Source organism: Schistocerca gregaria, chromosome X, assembly GCF_023897955.1.
Source record: "Schistocerca gregaria isolate iqSchGreg1 chromosome X, iqSchGreg1.2, whole genome shotgun sequence".
Classification (NCBI taxonomy): Eukaryota; Metazoa; Arthropoda; class Insecta; order Orthoptera; family Acrididae; genus Schistocerca; species Schistocerca gregaria.
Genome location: NC_064931.1, coordinates 336,009,202 through 336,035,052, shown reverse-complemented (window position 1 = coordinate 336,035,052; position 25,851 = coordinate 336,009,202). Strand labels below are relative to the sequence as shown.

At 37.7% G+C, this 25,851-nt stretch overlaps 1 protein-coding gene across 1 annotated transcript in view; it reads left to right on the top strand.

Annotated features, from left to right (window-relative positions):
• The window catches only part of LOC126298058 (voltage-dependent calcium channel type A subunit alpha-1), an 860,595-nt gene that overhangs the window by 478,366 nt on the left and 356,378 nt on the right, over positions 1–25,851 (top strand). Inside the window, exon 26 of the mRNA XM_049989377.1 lies at positions 22,055–22,138. Coding sequence (XP_049845334.1) covers positions 22,055–22,138 — 84 coding nt within the window. The remainder of the gene's footprint in view (positions 1–22,054; positions 22,139–25,851) is intronic.

Below are 25,851 nucleotides of genomic sequence, written 5' to 3'. Positions count from 1 at the left end.
GGAGAGAGAGAGAGAGAGAGAGATGGGGGAAATTGCATTCTACCTTTCACTTATCAAGAATAAATGCCATGCTTTTTTCTGGCTCTGGAGATGGGAAGTCATCGTCACATTTGTAAATACAAATAAATCAATTTCATATCTTCTTCATAATACAGGAGTTTAACAAATATGTTTTCCATAAAATATTATTTTAACATGAATGCATGCTCACACGACAATACCCATTAATAAAATACTTTTGGGTTTCAATCTGCATCAGGTAGTTGATTGTTCATGAGCATTGGCAGAGATCTCCTCTGCCACTGTCAAGTGGTTGATTGTCATGTGAATGCCGTTGCTGTTTTCCATAAAATATTATTTTAACATGAATGCATGCTCACATGACAATACCCATTAATAAAATACTTTTGGGTTTCAATCTGCATCAAGTAGTTGATTGTTCATGAGCATTGGCAGAGATCTCCTCTGCCACTGTCACGTGGTTGATTGTCATGTGAATGCCGTTGCTGTGCTCAAATAGTCATTCTACCACCAGTTACATCACTGGTGCCCAGTTCTGCACCATAAATAGTAATGTTTTGGTGGTGTGACCAGCGCACCCTCTTGCCTTACTTAGCTGCAGTCATCATCTTTATTGAGGGTGTTGTCTGATATTTTGATCTGCATTGCTTAATTTATTACACTATTTCAGAAGCTGTTGGTCTTTTTAATAATAGAAATATCATCAAATGAAATTTGTTGTCTGTTTTCCAGTGCATGCTCCCTTGCAACTGATTTTTCAGGATAGTGTAGGTGGAAACACCTTTCATATTCTATACAGCACTTTTTATTAGTGTGGACAGTTTGATTGACATAAAACTGCCCACACCCACATGGTATTTTGTATAGTCCAGGTGTTCTGAGGCCTATATCATCTTTCTCAGGCTTCATTAGTTGCCAGATCTTTGCTGGGGGCCTAAATACAGCGTTGATTTTATGTTTCTTCAGGAGTTAGCTAATCTTCCATGTTATAGGGCCACAAAACAGTGAAAACACAATCTTCTTCATGTCTTCTTCAGAGGCCTCCTGCTTTCACAGCTTAGATGAAACTGTTTGCAAAAATTTTCTGTTGTTGTAATCGTTCTCCTTGAAAACTTTACATAAGTAGCTAAGTCCCCTCAACAGGTTTTCAGCATCTGAGACGATTTCAGCTTGATGTACCGAGATCATCAGAACAGACTGTTACTTTGATGGGTGGTGGTAGCTGGTGGCATGTAGATATCAATCCATGTTGATGGGCTTGCTGTAAACACTTTGACCAAGACATCCATTGTGTTTACATCAGACAAGAGTGTCCAGGAATGGCCAGGAACTGTCTTTCTCTACTGGCTTCATGAACTTTATGTGGTTGTGGGTGTTGTTGATGTGTTCCAGAAACTCTTCCAGCTTTTCATAGCCATGAGACCATATGATGAAGGTATTGTCAACATAGCAATAAAAAGAACTGGGCTTTGCAGGAGCCATGTGCAAGGTAATGTGCTCAAAATGCTCCATAAAGAGGTTGAGGTTGGGGTTACAACTGGAGCTAAAGGGCTTCCCATCATCATGATGTCCATCTGGTTGAAATGTTCTACACCATGTAAAAAAATACAATGATCAGGGTATGTTTAAATACATCCACAATGGTGTCATCAAAGAGCCAGGACAGCAGGTCTATAGTGTCTGTGATGAGCACACACGTGAATAGGGAACAACATCAAAACTAACCATAATATCCCCTTCACTAAGGTGTAGATTTTTAATTCAGTCAATTAAGTCCACTGTATTTCTTTATATGGTGTGTTCAATGTCCAACGTGTGTTGAGATGAGGCTGGCCAAGTCCTTTGCGAGCCTATAGGTCAGTGATGTGATGGTGCTCACTATAGGCATTAAAGGTGTATTGTTCTTAAGCATCTTTGGCACACCATAGAACATGGGTCGTCTGGGTGCATGAGGGAGGAGGTTTTTAATAACACTCTCTTCCAGGGATGACCGTTTAAGACTCTCCAAAGTCTTCCTCACTATTCTGGATGTTGAGTCCTGAGGCAGTTTTTTATATGTATCTTCCTCCAGCATCCATTGCATTTTCACATCAGAGTCAGTTTGTTCCAGTATGGTGGCAGCATTGCCCTTGTCAGCGGGCATGACAATGGTGAGACAATCATTGTAGAGAATACAGAGGCCATTGTGTTCAGCTCTAGTCATGTTTGGTGCTGGCAGCTGGATTTTAAAAGAATACAGCTTGTTTCTCTACGCAGTTCAACTGGGAAACTTATGAACTGCTTGTTCAATATCACTTAATATGTAAGTGAAAGTGATACTAACATCATCAAGGCAGAGTGCCAAGGAGAAGCAGAAAGGAAAATTCAGCCGGCTTTCACTACAACAACATGGGGCAGAATGAAAAACTGTGGTACGTACAGTGATCAATATGACAGCAAGAAACTTTGACGCAGGTGCCATCTCAGCGGTCAAGAAAGGGCCCTTTGCTGCTTCACCATGAAGTGTCCCTGTTTCACATATATTAAGTGGTTTTTAACAAGCAGTTCATAAGATTCGCAGTGAAATTGAAGAAGGAATTCACAGAGAAACTAGCTGCATTTTTTAAAAATCCAAGCCACCAGCACCAAATATGACTAGAGCTGAACATGATGTCCTCTGTGCTTCCCGCAGTGACCTTCTCACTGAGGTTCTGCCATCTGAGAAGGGAAATGCTGTTGTCCTAATGGAACGAGCCAGCTATGACACAAAAATCTGGTGGATTCTAGAGGAAGATACGTACCAAAAACTGCGTCGGGACCCAACATTCGGAACAGTGAGGGAGACTTTGGAACTCCTCAAATGGTCGTCACTGGAAGAGAGTGTTATTACAAACCTCCTCCCTCAGTCACCCTGACCAACATTCTATGGTCCACCAAAGATGCATAAGGATACACTTTTAACGTCTGTAGTGAACACTACTGGATCACTGACCTATAGACTTGCAAAGCATTTGACCAGCCTCCTCTCGATGCATGTTGAACATTGAGATCACCATACAAAAAAATACAGTGGACTTCACTGATCAAATTAAATGTCTATGCCTTGGTGAAGGGGATATTATGGTTAGTTTTGATGTGGTTTCCCTATTCAAGTATGTGCCCGTTGCAGACACTGTAGACCTGCTGTTCCAGCTCTGTGATAACACCATTGTGGATTTGTTTAAACATACCCTGACATCATCATATTTTTTTACATGGTGGAGAATATTTTAACCAGATGGACATCATTGCGATGGGAAGCCCATTAGCTATGGTTGTACCCCCACCTCTTTATGGAGCATTTTGAGCACATTGCCTTAGGCATGTCTCCTGCAAAGCCTAGTTCTTTTTATCACTATGCCAACTATTCTTTTGTGATGTGGCCTCATGAACATGAAAAACTGGAAGAGTCCTGGAACATTACAACAACACCCACAACCACATAAAGTTCATGATGGAAGTAAGGAAGTATGGTTCCTCGTTGTTCCTGGACATCCTTCTGTCATAAACCCAATGGGTGTCTCGGTCACAGCGTTTACTGAAAGCCCATCAACACAAATCGGTATCTACATGCCACCAGTTACCACTGCCCAGCAAAGAAAGGGTCTCTTCCGAGGACCTTGGTACATCGAGCTGAAATCATCGCAGGCACCAGAAACCTTCTGGGAGACCTGAGCCAATTATATTAAGTTTCCAAGGGAAGCAGTTACAGCAACAGACACAACTAATAAAGCCTGTGAAAGACAACACAGTCATCAGAACTCCTGGAACATACAAAATACTGTGTGGGTATAGGCAGTTTTATGTCAGTCAAAGTGTCTGCATTATTGAACAGTGCCTCCTAGAACGTGAAAGGTCTTTTGCCTATGTGATCCCAAAAAATCGGCTGTCGTGGAACATACACTGAAAAGCAGACACCAAATTGCATTTGACGATATTTCTGTTATTAAACGGACCAAAGGTTTCAGAGATAGCATAATAAATGAAGTAACAGAGATTAAAATATCTGACAACACCCTCAGTAAAGATGGTGGATTGTAGCTGAGTGCAGCCTGGGATCCTGTGGTTGAGGAGTTGAAGCAGATGTTGAAGTGGCTGTGACAGTTGTGCCACCAAAACATTGCCATATATGGTGCGGGACTGGGTTCCCATGACATCACTGGCGACGGCTTGGCTATGTAAGCAAGACAGCGGCATTCACATGAGTCATCCACTTGACAATGGCAGAGGAGATCTCTGTCGAAAGCTCATGGGTAGTTAACAACTTGATGTGGCTTGAAACCTGAGAATATTCTATTATTTTAACAGTCCTGTTGTTTAAACAAAGCTTGTAAGTGTAATTTGTTAGCCATTAGAATTTTGGTATAAGTCTCAGTTTTTGTATCTCGTTTCTTCCTGAACTCCCAATTCCCTTACATCTTGTGTTGAAACTTAAATACAAACACATTCAAATAAATTTTTCAGTTAAATTTTTAATCTGTACTAAAATTTTAGCAAAACTGTGACTTGCTACAGCATTATACAATCATATGTTACTTTCTCTTACTTAAATAACATTCAGCCTATTCTTTAGGTTTAGAAAACTCTCTTCCTGCTCTGATTCAGTAGCATAAGTCTTGTCTGAAATACATAAGTGTGTAATAAGTGCTTCCATTTCATTTTACCCTAAAAATTAGCTATTCTTGCCAACCCCCACACTTTCCTGCTTCCCTTTTTGTGAAGTATCAATCTATTTTGAAACCTATAATTCTGCTGTAGCATAGTGCAAAGGAGAGCTTCACTTCTGCGATTTTTTTTTCTCCACTGTACCAGTGCAATAAATATAAAATACTTTTTAAAATTAAGATGTAGTCTATTTCTTTAATCATGCTGTACTCATAATATACTTGCAGTCCTTTTATGGTTCTCTTCAACAATATTCTTCAGTGTCCAGAAAGCACTTACTGAGATGTAGTATTTGTTCACTGCTGCAGTTCATGGTATATATCTTGCTCTGAGATATTCATGCTGTCATGATGGGTAACATTGCTTACAGTATAATTGACACAGTGGCAATGCTGTATAAATTCGCTGCAGTGCATCACAGTCCCAAAATTTGGCTTTGATGAATGACAGATCGCTCTCAGATTTTTGCTTATTCATGTTAATGTCAGTTATGTAATAAATCTACATTGTGTATTTCAGACTAGCTGTCTTCAACCCAATAGCAAACAAAAATTTCAGTGTCATAATGACCTACGTTACCACATTGCAAAGGTGCTGTGTTCCTGTCACATATTTCTGTTATTTCATTAAACATTTGTAATGCCAAGTATAGCTAAACCATCTCTACAAATGACAACAAAGCTGCAAACTGGATGAAAATTATTTGCATAATCTAGAAGAAGTTATCACACTTATTAGTGATAATTTCAAGTTGTTAATAGAAACACACCACAGCTCGTTGGGTTTTTTTCCCCAAAATAGCCACTGCTATTGATTCACACATTTTACATTTATCAGTAGGCCATGACAGACTTTTGTATTGCTGTTTCTGTTCTCTTGATTCTCAAGCATCTGAAATACATAAATTTCCTTAACCATGGACTTTGAATAAAAGACTTTTTGGTACATGCATATTTCTTCTGCTCAGTTGTTGCTGGACAAGAAACTTGATTTATATTCCTGAAAATGTGTTTGTGCAGTTAATTTCAGTACAAACCAAGTATACAGCAACATGTCTAAAAACAATGGAGTAGATTTAAAAATTACGTTTCAGCCCAAGAAACACAATGGAACTAGCATAACTGAGTTGATACCATCACAATCCAAATCCTTATTTGTAATCAGTCACCTGCTAAACTGTTAAGACATACTGTTGTTTACTTGCTAGTATGTTGCAGAATTAATTATGCAGAGATGTGTAACTATTAGGCAAAAACAAAGAAAGAAAGAAAGAAAAAGAAAGGTGTGTGTACGAAAATGTATTATTCAGTGTGATAGTACAGGAAATTTATATGTTTTGATTTCTTTTATGAAGAAGGAAGGAAGGAAGATCAGCGTTTAATGTCCCGTTGACATCAATGTCGTCGGAAGTGGAGTACCAATTCAGATTAAGGAAGGATGGGGAAGGAAATCAGCCATGTCCTTTAAAAGGAGCCTTCCTCGAATTTGCTTTAAGCAATTTAGGGAAATAAAGGAAAACATAAATAAGGGACGTCAGATGGGGATTTGAACTACGTTTTTCCTGAATGTGAGTCCAGCGTACTTACCACTACATTACAGCACTTGGTTGCTTCTGTTGTACTTATAAAAGCAAGACATTTTCCAGGAAAAAATATGAAAGTATATGCATTATGACTATCTATACTCCCACAATAATTTATTTTCCTTACATATATTGCCGAGCAGGATAACCGTGTGGTCTAGGGCGCCTTGCCACGGTTCGCACGGCTCCCCCCGTCGTAGATTTGAGTCCTCCCTCAGATATATGTGTGTGTGTGTGTGTGTGTGTGTGTGTGTGTGTGTGTGTTGTCCTTAGCATAAGTGTAAGTTAGGTTAAGTAGTTTGTAAGCCTAGGGACCAATGACCTCAGTAGTTTGGTCTCATAGAATTTATCACAGATTTACAATTTCTTACATATATTATTATTAAATGTAAATTGAAGGTGGAGAGAGGAAGAAAGAAAAGGAAAGGGAGGGGGATCACTGCTGTCAGTTGCATGGGGACTGTATGTGGAATAACAAGTGAAAATGTGAACTGGACCAAGGTTCAAACCTGGGATCTCCTGCTTACTAGGCATATGTGTCAACCACTGAGCTATCCAGGACAAAGTGAACCCCTGAGCAATTTGGGACACAGTGTTATTGCAACTACATGGACTATCTCAGCACACCTCACAGCCGATTCATATTCCCATCAGTCCCTGTTCATTTCCTCCATGTTTGCTCTCAGAAATTCCCATAGGATGTCAGATGTATTTGTGCATCCACACTGAAGAAGGTGGATCCATTGCCCAGCTAAGGCTGATCAGATTATATGAATGCGTGGTGTCTGTTCTTTTGGACATTCATATAGTTATTATGATTATCCTATAATTATTGCACAAACTAAATTTAAACTTCAGTTTTAATAGATAGATTTATTTATCCATATGAAATATGAAAGAAAGGTGATGATATATTCATATCTGCAACACCCATCTCAGTAGGTATGTAACTGCACTAAGTGAAAGGCCAGCACTTGGTTTGAAATGTGTGAAACTTTATACACACATAGGTATTTGTCTGGGGTGTAGCCATGTATGGAAGTGAAACACAGACAACAAACAGTTCAGATAAAAAGAGAATAGAAGCTTTCAAAATGTGGTGGTACAGAAGAATGCTGATGATTAAATGGAGAGACAAGATATTAGTGGCACAACTTGACCAAAAGAAGGGACGGAATGATAGGACACATTCTGATGCATCAAGGTATCAGCAGCTTAGTATTGGAGGGAAGTGGGGAGGGGGGGGGGGGGATGGGGGCTTAACATCATAGAGGGATGCCAAGAGATGGATACAGTAAGCAGATTCAGAAAGATACAGGTTGGAGTTGTTTTTTGGAGATTAAGAGGTTTGCACTGGATGTAGGGGCATGGACAGCTGCATCAAACCATAAAGACAACAACATATGTTAAAGATCTAAATCACAATGTATTATAGTTAGATTTGAGTCATAATGATTGAGAATCAAAATCATAAGATTGTTAATTGCAGTCTCCTCTTGTAAGAAGTATATGAAACATTTGAAAGACCTCTCCACCCATGTTCAAAATTGTCTGTATGAGGCAAAAATCGAGAGGTATTCAACTGACTATGATATAATGCAAACTGTGGAACAATAACATAACATATGTTTCATCTAAATGATGGAACCATTTTAATCACTGTAGGATATCAGTTTGATTCCTTTAATACACCATGCATATAAATTGCATTACTTGCCAGTTTCGGTCTTAGGTCATTTTCAGATGTGTGGCGTTGGTGATGTGTCCAAGCACAACTTTCACAACACGTCATAATTGTTACATTTATGTATGGGTACAGAAAAGTGCACAGTATGCTGTTGAACAAATTTGCAAGGACTAGTAACCTAGCTGTCAGTAAGGATTTTGGCTACATGACATGTTGTGAAAATTGTGCTTGTAAGCTGACTGGTGTGCGCAAGACTATATTTGTAACATTCAACATGCAAGACTATATTTGTAACATTCAATATGTGTATGTATGTGTTGACACATTCCTGTCTACACATAACATGAGACATGTGGAAATTATGTAACTTACATTTGATATCAGTAGTCATTGTTCTAGAGATGAGTAACTCTACAGAGGACATAACAATGACTAAGGACTACAGATACAGTATGCAGTGCACTTACACAAAACAGATCATGACTGAGAAGATGACTGAAATGCCTATGAGACATAATTATGTTTGCATCACCAGCTATTTAATAATGATTTTTTTGTGAACACATTCACCTTGAAGCCCCTCTGCCACAATTATGACCGATAAAATGTGAGAAAATAAGTAATTCAGAAAACTGATGAACTGAACATTTCCTTTTAAATATTAATGCTGGTGTTGACAGGTACCTATTTGATCGTAGACGTTTCTTGGTATGTTCTCAAGTACATCAGATAATTGAAATGAAGTTAACAGCTATTGTCTCAAGAACGAAATTCTCAGTGACTTGGGAATGATAACACAGTTTGCATATGGAATTACAGTTTAAGTAGAGAAACTCAAGCAGTGTTCTGGTAGGTCAGTATATGCATGTAGTATACAGCTAGAATTAGAAGAATAGACTCATAATGAGTTCCAACAATAAAACCAGGTAAAGATAACCAAGGAAATTGACAATCATTCATAGAAATGTGAAAGTTTTCTGAAACCAATGTGTTCTTGATTTTGGTAAAGAGAAGATGGAATATGGAGAAGAATAGACATGCTGTCTTAACTATCTGAAAAATTCTTTTTTTCTCTATAAATTTTCATGGTACTCTCCGTATACAGAAATCCACAATTCCAAAAGTTAGAACTTCTTTTGCCTTTTTGAAAGTGACATTCAGTTTGCTGCAACATTTAGTTCTGTTAAACTTTTTTTTCATAGTTTTCTGATGTTCTGTGTTAATACTATTACATTAGTAAAGTATATTGAAATCAAAATGTGAAGGGGTCTCATATAAGTTATTGTGGCAATGTATTACTTTCTGGAAGGACATTTTTGATGCACATGATTTTCATGCTTTATTACTTTATGATTGTATGTATATAAAAAGTTAAAGCCTGTCCTATAAACATATTGTCAGTGTAATATTAACACAGACATAAATCCACAGGGTGAACATTAATCAAATCAACAGCCTGCAGGGAATGGAAGAAAAAAGGTCCCATGAACATGTGCCTGGAAATGAACAGTGTGTGTGCAATGACAACAAATTGTTCCAGAACACAGTGCAGAGCTACATCGCATCCAAGTCACAACTGATGTTTAGAGTGGCCCATATGGGATTGCAGGTGATAGGGATAGTAGGTTGCCATGCAAGATACACATAAACATACTTTGGCTTACACCACATTGCAGGTCATTTGTCTGGAGCTTGTACTAGGGTTTGTTTCAATATCCTGTAGACCCCGGACCTCCAAATCTGGTGTACGCACAATCTGCTGCCTCCCTCATGTTTGTCTGAAAGGACTCATGATCACACAAATGCTGAAAAAGGGCTTGAAATGTTGCTTGATGTGGTTGCTGTCAGTTTGTTAGTTGGTTGCGTGTTCCATTGATTAATCGCACGGTACGGTAGCTGTTATGATGTGAAACGTGTCAAGTGCACAAGAAATGCACATATGAAACAAGATTTTTTAATATTATTTCACAGGAGGTTTTTAGGTGAAGTTTAATCTGACTAAATTTTTTTTCAAAACAAACTCTTCCATGTACTGCCTGGCTTTTCCTTTTGAACTGTTCTCATCAATTTCTTCTCCTACACTTTCTTAAATGGTTGTTAAATACATTAGCTACTTGTGTACTGTTGGTTTATGATGGTCTTGTTCTCCTTAATAGTAATACTACCTACCCCAGTGGTTACTTTTCCTGTCTCCCTTCTAAAAACATTCTATATTGATTTGATTTTATTGCCAGAGTTGTTAATTTCTTCTCTAACATACATATTTCTTGATTTCCTTACAACTTTTCTCAGAATGTTACAACAATTTTTATAGTGTAAAACTACTTCTGGATCTTTATTAGTTCTTGCTGTCTCATAAAGTTTTCTCTTTGTTTCTGAAGACACTGTAGTAATCCAAGGTTTCTTTGAAAAGTGTGTGGTGTTACATTTAGTAATTTTCTTTGGGAAACAATGCTCAAAGAGGGATATAAATTTATCAAGAAATATGTAGCATTTATCATTAGCATTTGGCTCATTATATACATCTCCCTAATTAATATATCTAAAGCTTTCTTTGAAGTACTCTATAGATACCGGGTTGAGCGACCTTACACTTTTACTGTACACCCTGTTAGGTTTTGTAAGTCAATCAGTTGTGCATCATTGGTCTGACAATCCATTTACCACAGGGAAAGCATGTGTTTGTGTTTCATCCTCTTTCTGTACAAATACATTATCTACTAGTGTGCTAATGTCTTGAGCTATATGTGTAGGGAAATTGATCACTGATTCTAAGTTATATGTTGTTAATAACACTTCTAGTTCATTTTTCCTTTCAGAATTATTTAGGAAGTTTACATTGAAACAACCACAGAATAATAACTTCTTCTTTTTGTCTGACAGACAGCATAATAGCTCCCAGTCTCCTAATGGGGACCGAGCAAGGTGGCGCAGTGGTGAGCACACTGGACTCGCATTCGGGAGGACGACGGTTCAATCCCGCATCCAGCCATCCTGATTTAGGTTTTCCGTGATTTCCCTAAATCGCTCCAGGCAAATGCCGGGATGGTTCCTTTGAAAGGGCCGACTTCCTTCCCCCTCCTTCCCTAATCTGATGAGACCGATGACCTTGCTGTTTGGTCTCTTCTCCCCAAACGACCAAACCCCCAACCCTCTCCTAATGGGGACCTGTGCACTGTTGCTAATATCAATACTACATGAACTAGCTGAAGTTCACATGCACCAACCTCAAAGTGCTGATCAACACAAAATTTGCTTACTTCTACAGTTTTGGATTTATACCCATGTTTTATGAAAATGGCAACTCTTCCTTTATCAATCCTAGATCTACAAGTGTAAGATGCTAAATTATACCCACTTAGACTGACACTATCCATGCCTACAGTTACATGGTATTCAGGCAGACAGAGCATATCAATCTTATTCTTATTTTTGAGATCATCTAAACACCTTAATATTTCATATACTTTATTTTTTATTCCTCTGATATTTTTATGAAGTAAGTTGATACTGCCCTTAGCTTTACACCTATTTACTGTACGTGTGAGGGTACTTGTTTTGGTATAGCCCTGCTGCCTCTCTACCATTTCCAACTGTTTTACCATATGCAAACACCAACTGAGCTTGTTTCTGACATAAATATCAAACTATTCTGTTTCTTACAGTACACCACCCAAGGAACACATGGAACGTGGTCAGAGGAACTGTCATTCGTCAGTGCCATCTACCGTGGCCATGACACATGCCAGGACACATGTTCATAGAAACGTTTTTCCTCCATTTCCAGTCAAGAATCCACCCTTGCAGTTTGTCAGTTTCATTAATGTTCACCCTGTGTATTAATTCCATGAAAATTTACTTATAACAAAACTTTTTTTCATTATGTAGTACCGGTAAAGTTGTTTAACACAAAACAACATTATACCTCTAAAACACATACTAAATTTTCTAAATTCAAGCTAGTTAGATAATGAAAACACTTTTTTCTTCATTTTATTTCCTGTTATGTAAATCACACAAAAGTTCACTTTGGGTACAGCACCAGAGCTCTCATCATCGGGAAAGAGAATTTAGCTTTCATCATCTGGCAAGATAATTGTATTATTTAAAAGCAGTTGGCTGACAATAAATATATAATCATGCTAAGCTGACTTACAGGTAACTGCTATGTTGGAAAGATCAACCATGAAGTACAGAAGTTTAAATGGCACATGACCATGATGATGTCAAATCTTGTACTCACCATGTGAAAAAAAAAATCACCCACAGGATGGGAAAGTGATATTTTGAAACATTTTGACCATGTCATTAAATCCTGAGACATGGAGCACACCATTTCAGCAGTTAATGGGAAATATTTTGCACCACGTGTTTCTCATTGTGAATGTGAAATGTTCTTAACTCAATTTTTAATTAGTGTTCATGGAATAAAAAAAATTGCAGTTTAAGAACATAAACCAGCTAAAGTTATTGTTCCTGTTATTTGCCTTGTCTCTCAATGTATATAATGTATATTAATATATTAGAGCAAAGTGAAGAAAACACACATGCACACGCGCATGCGCCGCCCCCCCCCCCCCCCCCCCCCCCCACACACACACCCATACACAGAGAGAGAGAGAGAGAGAGAGAGAGAGAGAGAGAGAGAAGTGGTGGGGTGAGAAAGAGAGAGAGAGAGAGAGAGAGAGAGAGACTTTTCTTTTACTAATAAATTCAGTATCTACTGACCTTCATATTGATAGGATATTAAAATTTTCACATTCCTTCCATCAGTAAACTAAAAATGAGACACATGTATTCACTGTTAATGTAGTCAGACAATTGGATTAATAATTTTAAGAGAAAAATGAGGTTAAATAAGTACTACAACAGGAAAAAATAAAATAATTTCATTTTCATGTAAACAGTGTTTCTCAGTTTACAGGTGTTTGGACAATTACAACAGGAATGATGAACATACTTGTATAAAAAGAAAATAGGAAGTGACACTAGAAGCAAGAACATTTTATTACCTAGAGTGAAAAAAAAACCATGGGGGGGGGGGGAGTGTAAAAGCAATAGTCTCTCCTATCATTGTCATGGACATTGTTAGTAAAGTGTGCACCATGTATGGTTGAGGGGGATTAGTGATTCAGGCTAATAATTTTCATGAACTGGGAAATGTTTATGACACATCAATTACCATGTAACAGAACTATATATTATATTTCGTTTCAGTATAATGAAGACGCACATCAGTTCAAAGGAGACCAGTAAGGGTTACTATGTTCTTTTCTCAGAAAAAATTGCAGTGTTGTAGTCCAGGAATTTTTAAGGCATATTCAGCATTTATCTGATTTACAACCTAATGTAAAAAAAGTAACAGCTTACAAGAGAGACAGTCTGATGCATGGTTAGTCTGATGTATGGTAAGAGGTTTCCTGATATTTGTTTGACTTGGAAACTATGTCAAGTCACACCAGACTAATATGCTTTTTTTAAATAACTGCACATCTAGTTGAAAACAGTTGATGAGACATTTACTTCAATGGCAGTTGTCTACATTGATAAAATGTATCAAAGGGTGGGGGGGGGGGGGGGGGGGGGGGACCATTCCATGCTATGAATCCAGGAATCATTTTCCCACATAAGAAGCATTTTCAGTTAATATGTTCTTAGGAATGAGAATAAGTTTGACCTACATGTTGCATATTCCTCTCAATAATATTTGTTATGGTGGCTACAGGCTTGTAAATGGATAGATAGTAGTTAGTCAATCAGTGTTGAACATGACTGCTTTTCATTCTAATACTATTTATACTGAAATTCTTTTATTTGTCAATCAGTTCTTATATCGTTTTCTGTTGTTGGGTTATGGGAGATAAACAACTGATATTATTTCCTCTTTCTACTTTTTTAATTAGTACTAGTGTCTATGTTATTGCTGATAATCTAATTGAATGATTGGAGGTTTTTCGTCTCACTATATGTTTAAAAAGATTTTTGGAGAACAGTTTAAATTTCCTTGCAAGTTTTTACCCCAATTACCAATTGAGAATGATTTGATTCAGTGGTAACTTAACTGCTCAATGAGAATCAGGATTTTGTTATTCATTTACAGTTTAATCACTGATGTAATTTAAAGGAGACTTGTGCGAAACAAGTATTATAATATGATGATTTGTTGGATACTGTTGTAATTTACAGGACGGTCTGATGATTTAGTCTTTCTTAAAGATGAGTAAAACATCTACAGAATAATATAAATGACGAATATAGAAATTTATCAACATTTACGTACCTTTTATTCAATGATAATACTATGAAAGCTTCAAAATTTTGCTAATGTGTCACAGCACTTTTGAATAACAATATACTGTAACATTTCCTTCTGAAATAGTAACACCTACTGTAGACTTTGTTTCTTTCTTTGAATGTGTTATGGATTTTCATGAGCATGTACTGTGGAATCTTGGAATAAAATTTTAATCTAAGAGAAGAAAATATGAAATTTTTCTTCTTCATACTTTTATATGCATGTTGAGGATGTTTTCCTGTGAATAATACTGGACTGCCATGTTTGAAGCTAAACACAAATTTAAAGATACTGAATAGTAAAGTATTTAGTCTAATAAATGATGGTTGGCAGAAATTTCTAGGGTTTATGTTAGACATATCTCTAATAAGTGTATTTTTGTAATGATAATACCCTATTACAAACAAAAGAAAAAAAAACAAATCCCCCTCTTACAACAGACTCAGAGTATCTGTGCTAATCTTCCTTGAGTATGTGTCAGTAGCACAAGACACGAATGTCATTAGAAATGTGAGGCTGTTCAATTGGTTTGCCTGGTAGAGTATGCGTGAAGACCATGACAGATTTACTTTTCAAAAGGAGACCTGCTGACTTTGTGTGTGTGTGTGTGTGTGACTTTGTGTGCATGCATCCATGCATGCAAGCCACTTGCATGCACACACATGGTGGGTAGTCTTCCTTGCCCACCTGTTTTTTAAATTTTGTAAGCAATTTGATTTTGGTTTTTAATATTTGAGATGTTTTAGGTGAGCGTTGGTCATGGTCAATTTTGTTTCATTTACATCAGACTTCTCTTCCAAACTGTTTAGGGCGTCTATAACATGCAGTAAAACTGATTGGTAATTTATAATTGTAACTCATCTGCATAAAATAAAGCAGTATACAGCCTAATATCAATTTTGTGGGACTTCCTAAGGAATTCTAATTTGTTGTGATAAATAATTTCCTTTACATGATGTTTCTGCTACCTTTTGCTCTTCTCTGCTAAATACCAATATAAACTATGTCAAAGATTGCCGCTAATATGGTATCTGTATGATGTATAGATGAGCACAAAGGGGTTCATGCTAATTAATGGTTTTGTAAGGTCATATAAGCTTCCTACACTCCTGGAAATTGAAATAAGAACACCGTGAATTCATTGTCCCAGGAAGGGGAAACTTTATTGACACATTCCTGGGGTCAGATACATCACATGATCACACTGACAGAACCACAGGCACATAGACACAGGCAACAGAGCAAGCACAATGTCGGCACTAGTACAGTGTATATCCACCTTTCGCAGCAATGCAGGCTGCTATTCTCCCATGGAGACGATCGTAGAGATGCTGGATGTAGTCCTGTGGAACGGCTTGCCATGCCATTTCCACCTGGCGCCTCAGTTGGACCAGCGTTCGTGCTGAACGTGCAGACCGCGTGAGACGACGCTTCATCCAGTCCCAAACATGCTCAATGGGGGACAGATCCGGAGATCTTGCTGGCCAGGGTAGTTGACTTACACCTTCTACAGCACGTTGGGTGGCACGGGATACATGCGGACGTGCATTGTCCTGTTGGAACAGCAAGTTCCCTTGCCGGTCTAGGAATGGTAGAACGATGGGTTCGACGACGGTTTGGATGTACCGTGCACTATTCAGTGTCCCCTCGACGATCACCAGAGGTGTACGGCCAGTGTAGGAGATCGCTCCCCACACCATGATGTCGGGTGTTGGCCCTGTGTGCCTCGGTCGTATGCAGTCCTGATTGTGGCGCTCACCTGCACGGCGCCAAACACGCATACGACCATAATTGGCACCAAGGCAAAAGCGACTCTCATCGCTGAAGACGACACGTCTCCATTCGTCCCTCCATTCACGCCTGTCGCGACACCACTGGAGGCGGGCTGCACGATGTTGGGGCGTGAGCGGAAGACGGCCTAACGGTGTGCGGGACCGTAGCCCAGCTTCATGGACACGGTTGCGAATGGTCCTCGCCTATACCCCAGGAGCAACAGTGTCCCTAATTTGCTGGGAAGTGACGGTGCGGTCCCCTACGGCACTGCGTAGGATCCTACGGTCTTGGCGTGCATCCGTGCGTCGCTGCGGTCCGGTCCCAGGTCGACGGGCACGTGCACCTTCCGCCGACCACTGGCGACAACATCGATGTACTGTGGAGACCTCACGCGCCACGTGTTGAGCAATTCGGTGGTACGTCCACCCGGCCTCCCGCATGCCCACTATACGCCCTCGCTCAAAGTCCGTCAACTGCACATACGGTTCACGTCCACGCTGTCGCGGCATGCTACCAGTGTTAAAGACTGCGATGGAGCTCCGTATGCCACGGCAAACTGGCTGACACTGACGACGGCGGTGCACAAATGCTGCGCAGCTAGCGCCATTCGACGGACAACACCGCTGTTCCTGGTGTGTCCGCTGTGCCGTGCGTGTGATCATTGCTTGTACAGCCCTCTCGCAGTGTCCGGAGCAAGTATGGTGGGTCTGACACACCGGTGTCAATGTGTTCTTTTTTCCATTTCCAGGAGTGTATTTCCTTTTGGGACATGTCCTAAAATAAACTATATTTTTCTATATTTTAATTGCTGAACCATGTTATACTTAAGTATTTCTAGTTGCTGAAATGATTTACTGCAGTAATATTTTAAAAAACTTTTGAAAAAGTTTGGGAGAAAAAAATGAGATGGTAGTTTAGTTAAACCTTAACTTTATATACTGATCTTTCTTCAGTCAATGAAGAAAAGGAGTTCATTTATTTCTACTCCTAGTAATGATTGCCCATAGTTTACTTATATGAGTGGCATTGTTATACCATTTTCTTAAGGGCAAGGCATGTGATAGAGAAATAATTCATTTGTATCTAATTATTCAGTTAGAGAAATAATTCATTTGTATCTAATTATTCAGTTCTTAAGTTTGAACTAGATGTTTTAGTAACATACACAGCATACCACTGAACATAGTAGATAGTACAATGACCTTACTGTGAATGAAAGAGCAACACTTGTAAGTGACCATATATTCAATAAATGGAAAGCCACTCCAGTTGCTTCTTTTCAAATGACCACTTTTGGCCTTTATATTATGCCATTATCATGTGTATCTGAAGTATATGTTCATACATAATTTGATGGGCATACAAATATTTTTGTTTCCTTATAATAGGAGATGAGAGGCATTGCTTAGATATGGAAAGTACAAGTGCAGAAATAATGCACAACTTATATTATGCTGTAGAGAAGCAATATCAAATGATATAAACAGTACAAGGTGAGTGGATTTTAAAAAGTTTCAGACCCAATGACATCATCAGAAAAATGGGAATGTCATAATTATAAAAATTGCACAACCTGATACTTTAAAACTGTTAACATGGTCCAGCTTAGAGAGAGTTACTTGATTTGTTTCAGAATTACATTACATGTTTTAGATAGAATAAAACAGAAAAAGTCAAGTAGATTTTAAAAAGTTTTGTGCCCAATGCTGTCATTAGAAAATGGATATTTCATAAAAATAAATACATAGAATCTGAAAAACTGTTAACATGCTTTATCTTCTGTTTTTCAGAATTGCATTTGGATGTTTCTCAAATAAAATCTGAGTTTATTATTTGAATTAATAAGGTGTGAAATAGTTGCAATAAATGAGGTGTCCAAATCAAGAGTAGAGGTACGACCTCTGATGAGTAAAATTTGAACCACGCGGAACTGTCAAGGTGTAGCATGGCTCGGGCACTTGTGAACTTAATAAAGTTCTTAAAAAAAGCAACTGGAATGCCTTTTCATTAATTGAACACAGTTGTGGGATCAGCATCACCCAGATGTGGATAAATTAATAATACAAACAATAGTCAAGACAGTATACGGCAGTCTGAAGGCAATCTAGGGCATTTAGTGATTCTTTTATTTCATGGCTCACATGGAACACACATTTGCATGTAGAAAGTTTTCTGTCAATGTGCCACTTTAAATAAAGTCTTGTCAGTGGAATATATATGCAAATAGTAGAATAAACACAAAGCCAAGGGTACAGCTTGGTCTTAAGTATTTTAATAATACACAGAGTCAAAATGTCTGCGCTACCAGTCTCATCACTATTACCATGATTATCAATAGAATATTAACTGTCCTCCCCCCCCCCCCCCCCACACACACACACACACACACACAGGCGCACGCGCACACTATTCTTTTCGACTTAACAATTACTAAAACAAACAAAATGGGATTGTATGTGGCTTAAATAGCCATATTGAGAGTGTGAAAAGAGAGCTTCATGTGTGACTGTATTGATTCATATTTGTTTTTAATGTATACGTGGTGTACATAAAACTGATAAACTGCACGGATGGACTCCTGACTGGAAGTGGAGGAAAAAAGGTCCTATGAACATGTGTCCGGAAATGGACGGTGTGCATGCAAAGGCAACAAATTGTCCTGGAATACAGTACAGAGCTGCATCACATCCACGTCACAACAGATGTTGACAGTGGTCTCCATGGGATGCAATGCATGTGTTCACACGTTGCATCATCAGTTACTGATGACAGAAATCCAATAATTGTGATGGTCTAGTGCAAAAACCATCAACAAAATCCTTACCATAGTGCAATATCCACCGCTGATAACCCTGCACTCATTGCAGGTGACAGGGAGATTAGTGGTTATCATTGGATACACATAATTGCAGTTTGGTTTACACCATGTTGGCGAGCCACTTGCCTGGAGCTTGTACTAGGGTTCATTTCAATATCGTGCAGAACCTGGTCCTCCAAATCTGGCATACGGTACGCTCAGTCCACTGCCTCCCTCCATGATCGTCTCTCTGAAAGGACCCATAATCACACAAACGCCCAGAAAGGGCTGGAAATGTTGTGTGATATGGTTGCTTTTTTAGGGTACTTGTTTTGGTATAGCTGTGCTTTGATATAGCTGTGTTGCCTGTCAACTGTTTCCATCTGCCTGGCCATACACAAACACCATCTTGACCAGTACAGTGCATTAATCATCCAGCCTGTAACACACAAGGAACACATGGTACATGGTCAGAAGAGCTTTCATTCGTCAGCACCATCTACCGTGGCAGACACTTGTCCATAAGGCCTTTTTTTCCTCAATTTCCAGTCAGTAATCCATCGCTGCAGTTTGTTAGTTTTATTAATATTTTTTGCAGTAATTTTTCAAATCCTCTTCTCTGCAAAGTCACTTAGCGTAAGAATTCATTGAAGAATGTTTAGATTGCATCATTAGCAAATTAGAGTCCTTTCTTACTCCAGTAACCCTATGTTCAGCAATATGTGAATGATACGAGACTAGTTCAACATCATTACTTTCTTCAAATAAGTTTACGCCGAAGTTGTACTCTAGTGTATCAAAGTGTATAGTAACTTCATGTGTCAGCAGGTGGCATAGAACATGGTGCAGCATGATGCTCAACTGGTTACAGAATGTAGATTATTCTTCAGACTGTCCATGAAGATGACACATTTGCAATGCCTGTTATGTTCACCATGTAAAGCATGAGTTACCTAGTTAATATGGTGAAGTGCAGAAGGGGATGATTTCTTTCAAGCATATCAAACAGTCTGTGAAACAACTGGCCATGTTTATATTGCCACATAACATCATGCAGGTTTATCAGCAGATGCAGACATTCCAGTCTGCAAGGAACAAGGAAGTCACTTAAGAGTTGTAGCCAAAATATGAAAATTCATAAACCATGACTGTCAGTGTCCCAAACACATTATTAGAAGGTACAAATTGATGCAAGACATCAATACTTTTTTAAAGTGCTCAACAAATTTGTGCAGGTGGCACCGAGAGTGTTGCCAAAATGTGGGTTTTAGAGGAGCCCGTGGACCTTTTGCCATTTTATTTTCACGCATATGTCAATGTAACAAGTTCAATGGAGCTGCAGCACCGTGATGTTCATAGGGGAGGATTAAACCCTTTCGGAAAAGGGGGGCGGGGGTGTCTGCAGTGTCAAAGGAATGGTTTTGGTGGCGCCCTGAATGCCACCTCATGAATCTTTCTGTGTTGATGCCAAGCAGTGGTGTGTCTGAAATGGTTTTCCTCAGTCAGCCAATGGAAATGGTGTGATTTTAACGCCGGGAATTGGTTTCTGACCTCCATCGCAGAAACATAAAGAGAATGGGTGAGATGAGGGTGAGCGGGATGGGGGGTGACAACCTTCCCATCATGTGACACATCCATGGTGGCATTGGGGCATAATTGGCGTCAAATTTGGTGTCATGCAACCCACCTTACAGCTCACATGAACAGATGAGCTCTGGCCTTTTTTAGGATATGTTGACACCTTGCTGTTTGGAGCAGCATTGAGCCATGAAGTGACGTTGCAGGGTCCCATGCTTTTTACATTATTACAGAGGAAGGTTGTAAGCACCTTTGAGCCAAATTTCACTCTTCTGCAGTGCAATGGTCACACTGATAGGGTTTCAAAAAGTGATCCTATAATTCTTTGAGTAGTTTATTGGGCAGACTATGAATATGTCCACATACTTGGCTGTAATGCATAAATGCTAAAATTGTTTGAACCTACAATGATATTATGTGAAAAATATATATTTTTTTCTTTTCTCTTTTTTTTTTTTTTTTTTTTTTTTTTTTTTTTTTTTTTTTTTTTTTTTTTGAGACATCTGTATTATTTTTCTCATGTTCCTATTCTCTTTGTTTCCTACCCATATATACTGTTTAAAATGTAGCTTATTTTAATTTTATCACTGTTAAGTTTTGAGGGCATGCTTAAATATTGTGACTAGGTACATCAGTTACTTATATTTGCTGCCTGATTGAAATTGTCACTATTTTTATAGTTTCATGATTTGATTTTAACTCACCAAATCTTTTTTATCTCTCTATGAAAATATTATAGAACAAGTCTTTCAATTTACCAGATTTTCTAAATAATTTCATGGAGTGCATCAGTAGCTGCTAGTTTTATTCTTATTGTGGGTAAAAATGTCAGCAGCAGAAATTTCATATTGTGTATATGGAATGAGTGCTGATAAATTTTTTTTATCTTAATTCATACAGTTTTATGTACCGAAATGATGTTAAAAATGTTAATTTCACTTTTAAACTGAAGTCTTCATGTCCTCAGTGACAGGAGAATATAAAAATAAAAAATAAAAAGAAAACTGGTCATGTATGTTGATTAATTTAGTTCACTATATTTTTAGTGGTTTATATTTTTTGTAATGTATTGAAAATACAGTTTGAGTAACCAATGACTTATCTGCAGTATCATACTGTGGTATTATTCATTCCATACAATTTGGATAGCTGGTTATATACTCTTGAGTGTTTCATCCATTCCTATGAGTAGTAGCAGTTTTCGATTCTGGTTTGTAATGGTTGCTCTAGCACTAATCTGCATTTTTGTGAGCAAGAAACAAATGTTAATTTATGTCAAGCCTCGAGGCTCTTCTTGTTCTGATCACAAGGAATATTGACTGAGTGATGGGCATCAGAAACATTTATAGCTTTTCTCAAATTTTTGGATACAGAAACAGAATGTGAAGGAATAAATAAATGTCTTTTATGTGTAGCAGCACAATTTTTTTAACAGAGACAAAACTGGAAAATGATTCTGTCATCTGTTAACATATTTAAATACTGATGAGCAGATTTAAGAAATTTTTGAAATGTCAGTACATTTAGCACTGTCCATCATTCAGTCTCATTTCTTTATCAGCATGATACTAACTGGTTTAGGCATAGTCTTGTAATTAAATATATGAAATAAACTTCTTATGTATGCGTTGGTTACAGAATTTCTTCAAAGATCCTTGGAATACATTTGACTTCATCACTGTTATTGGCAGCATTGTAGATGTTTTAGTTATTGAATTTGGGGTGAGTATTAAAATGACTACCTTTCTATTAATTTTAGAATAAATAGAGGATTTGAAGGCTTATTTATAACAAAGCATCCACACTTCAAAATTTTATATACATAGAACAATTTAAGAAACTGTTACATGTATTTTACACGTACTGTAATAACAGCAGTGATAAAAGGGCAAAAGTCTGACAAGCTACTAGAAAGCATGACTTTTCTGCTTCCTTATAAATCATTAATGATGAACAGCTACAATTCTATGATATTTTAAAGAACCAAACACAGTTAAAGAGCTGTGGTTTGTCTATAAGAAGAGAGTTGAGTTCCAATAATGGGCTGAGGTTTCTGAAGGAGGTAGAACTCTAAATCTTTCATTTTCTTTCTCTTTTTATGTGTATGTGTCTAACAATTGAGAAATATACATTAGATGAATAAAGTGGCTATAATTAAGTGCCTTTGAAGCCTTTTTGACTAGCCATGTATAATGATTAGAAGTTTTGCCTATGGGGGAAACCTAGAGTTCCACATGTCTTCTCATTATTCTGAATTATACAGTAAATTATGTTCTCCTTTTATACACAGAATAGCTGTTGTTAATTTTCTGTTTGTTTATTAGTGCAAGGTAATGTATATACTTACTCTTTTACCATTAATCTTCTTCTCTCTCTCTTTTTTCCATGATGGTCTTTCCCCATGTTGTAGTTCATACCTGTGGTCGTTTTGTCCTCTCTGTTTAGTAATAAAGCAAACATTTCTATTGGCATTTTGGGGCAGTCTATTCTTGCATTAAACCATCATGTGAGGTCTTTAAAGACAGATTCTGCTTGGTTGTGCATTTGGCATTTGATTTTAGACTCTCCCAGTTTGGTAAGCCACTTGGTTTGGTCCTTCCCACTGTGAAGCAAAATACCATCATGATGAAAATTGGAAGAAGTTGTCAGGAATTGGTTTTGCATTATATTCTGTGTACCATCATGTGTCCTCCTCCATATTTCAGTAACTGAACACTACACTGTGGTAGATGTACTTACAAGAGAGTCACCATGTCTGTTGCGTCCTTCAGTCATCTTATTTTGTTCATTTGTCAGGTTATGTGAGATTATGTGTGACCATGTAAGCCATAGCTACATGGCCATGGAGTAAGTCTCTACATAGTTTATAAAATGTAGATTACAAGAATTACAAAGAAAAGAAATCAAGAGATCTATAAAAAACAATAAAATGTGAGAGACTGCATGAACAAATAACACATTACTAAGCAAAGTTCTCAACTACTGTGAGGAACTCTTGTACATAACGGAAAGAGTATGCCACAACAAAACCTCTCAGATTACTTTTCAAGACTGGGGGTTTATCATTCTTTGTTTTTAATTCTACTGGAAGCTTATGGAAGATGCAAACTAACAACAGTTCTGCTGGATGGCAGAAAATGAAACCTGCTGAATAGTGCACACCTTTCTGTATAGTGCTTAAGGAAGTGTTATTCAAGTGTAAATCATTTTTCTGTGTAGTGTTCTCTGAATGAATGTTGGAGTTCCTTCTGAATGAATCAGTAATGTCAACAATAACTCCCATGATGGAACATATGTACAGGGGCTGGAATGTTAGAATTCTGAGACACCTGAAAGTAGGCCTACACAAATTTAAAAAATCGACATTGCAGATCTGCCTGACCATCCTTTTCTAGGCTAAGAAAATTCTTGGCAAGTGTACAGACACTAAAGGAAATAATACAATGAAAGTAAACAAAGTTAACAAACCTCAGTGTTTCAGTGTCAGGTACAGCAGTGATTATTGGTAGTGAAGATAGGAGCATTTAGTTTTTGCACAAACTTTTGAATGTCAGAAAGCTTTCCATCTATCCTCAGACTAAGAATTTATAATGATTGACTTCACTAACTGTTTAGCACCTTGGCTCCAAAAAAAAGTGCTTTTACAAGACTTTTGTGTCAGAAATTGTATACAATGCGTTAATCTGTGACCTGAAAGCCACGTGATGTTGTTACCAACTACCTTATTAGCTAGATTACATTCCATGTCCTTCATAATAACACTTATGTCATCTGCAAAGAGAAGTTGTTTTGAATTGGTTTTCGTATTTAGTGGTAGAGTGTTGATATAAATACAAAGAAAAGCACATTCAGAACAGAGCCATGTGGCACCGTGCAACCTCACATGATGCCTCAGACTGAAATCTCTCTTCTTTTTATTGACACTGGAGGGTAACATTTTCCTTTCTTCCTCATCCCTTAATGTTCCATCTTGTGCTAAAGTATTGCACAGTCCATACTATCAAATGCTGTATAATCGTGGGATAACTACCTGTTAATCTCTATTCTTGAAATAGTGTGGGAAATTTCTTGTGCCTGTGTGGAATAACACTCATCTGTAGCATAAACTTGGGACAAGCTATCCTGTGATTTCATGCTTCATTACAGAGGTTGTCTAGACAATATATTTGATGAATAGTCAGAATTTTCTACAGAATTGGACAGTAATGATGAGATTTTTCAGAACTATTCTTAAGAGTGAAAAGACTACAAGTTAATAAAAAAAAACACCTCAGGACCATTTCAGTATACTGAATACATTTATGTTTGAAAATAACTGTGAAAGGATAAAGTGCATTTATGTTTGTACTGACATGGGTTATTCACTGTCCAACTGTTATGGATGATTGCAGACCATTATTTGAAACAAAACTCCAGATTCACTTTGGAATCATGGCAATGTTCACAAAGAAGCGCTCAAATTGGAGTAGTTAAATACTCCAGTGTATGTAATCTTAAAATGTTTGTTGATTACAGAAAATTATGTAAAAACTTAGCCAGTGCAAGTAGGGATGTTCAAAAATTTGTGTGAAAATATGTGAGCTGAATACATATCTTTGTTTTATTACTGCTACTCGTACTGACTGTTATGAAGCAATGTATTGCTTCATATGTTTCAACCATGACAAAAAAAAATTGCACATTTTTCTTCAAGAAGGAAAGGCACGAGTGTGCTGAAAAAATTTATAGGAGGTGTCCCCTCCCCCCCCCCCCCCCCTCATTTACATATTAGTGTTCCAGATTTAAGTTTTTTGAAAAATGGAGATAAGAGGAAAAAATAATAAATAATGGAGATTCAGGGTAGTATGGATGATTATTTTCCCTTGTTCTGCCAATTTGTAGTCACCAGTGAAGTTAATTTATCTTGGAATTTACATTCTGCTTCTGAAGATCACTTAACACAGCTTGTAAAAAACAGCAGCAGGAGACAATGGTGTGTGTGAGTTGTATTTGTGTGAATGTTTGTGTGTGTTTTCTACTTCAGAGGAAGGCCTTTTGGCTGAAAGCTTGTTGTGCCTGTCAGCGACTCAACATCTCCACTACGTGGTGAGTAGAAATCTATCCTTTTCATAAGATATGATTCCATCTTGGATTTTCCATTGTTTGGAAAAAAAAGATCCAAAAATTTATATGTATTCAAGACCAGTTTAGAGCCAAAGCTCTACCTGACAGTACTTATTTACAAAAGAAAACTTATTGAATGGTTTATCACAGTGCCAAAGCCAAAATTTGGCATTATGGAACCTCATGATTGTTGCTTATCAGTAAAAGACGAAAATCTACTGCTTAGTAGTAAAGCTACTAGTGAACATTACTTCCATTAGCAACATCCTATTTGTGTGATGCTGGTTTTTTCAGTCACTATAATAAAGTACAAATACATTACACAATTAACA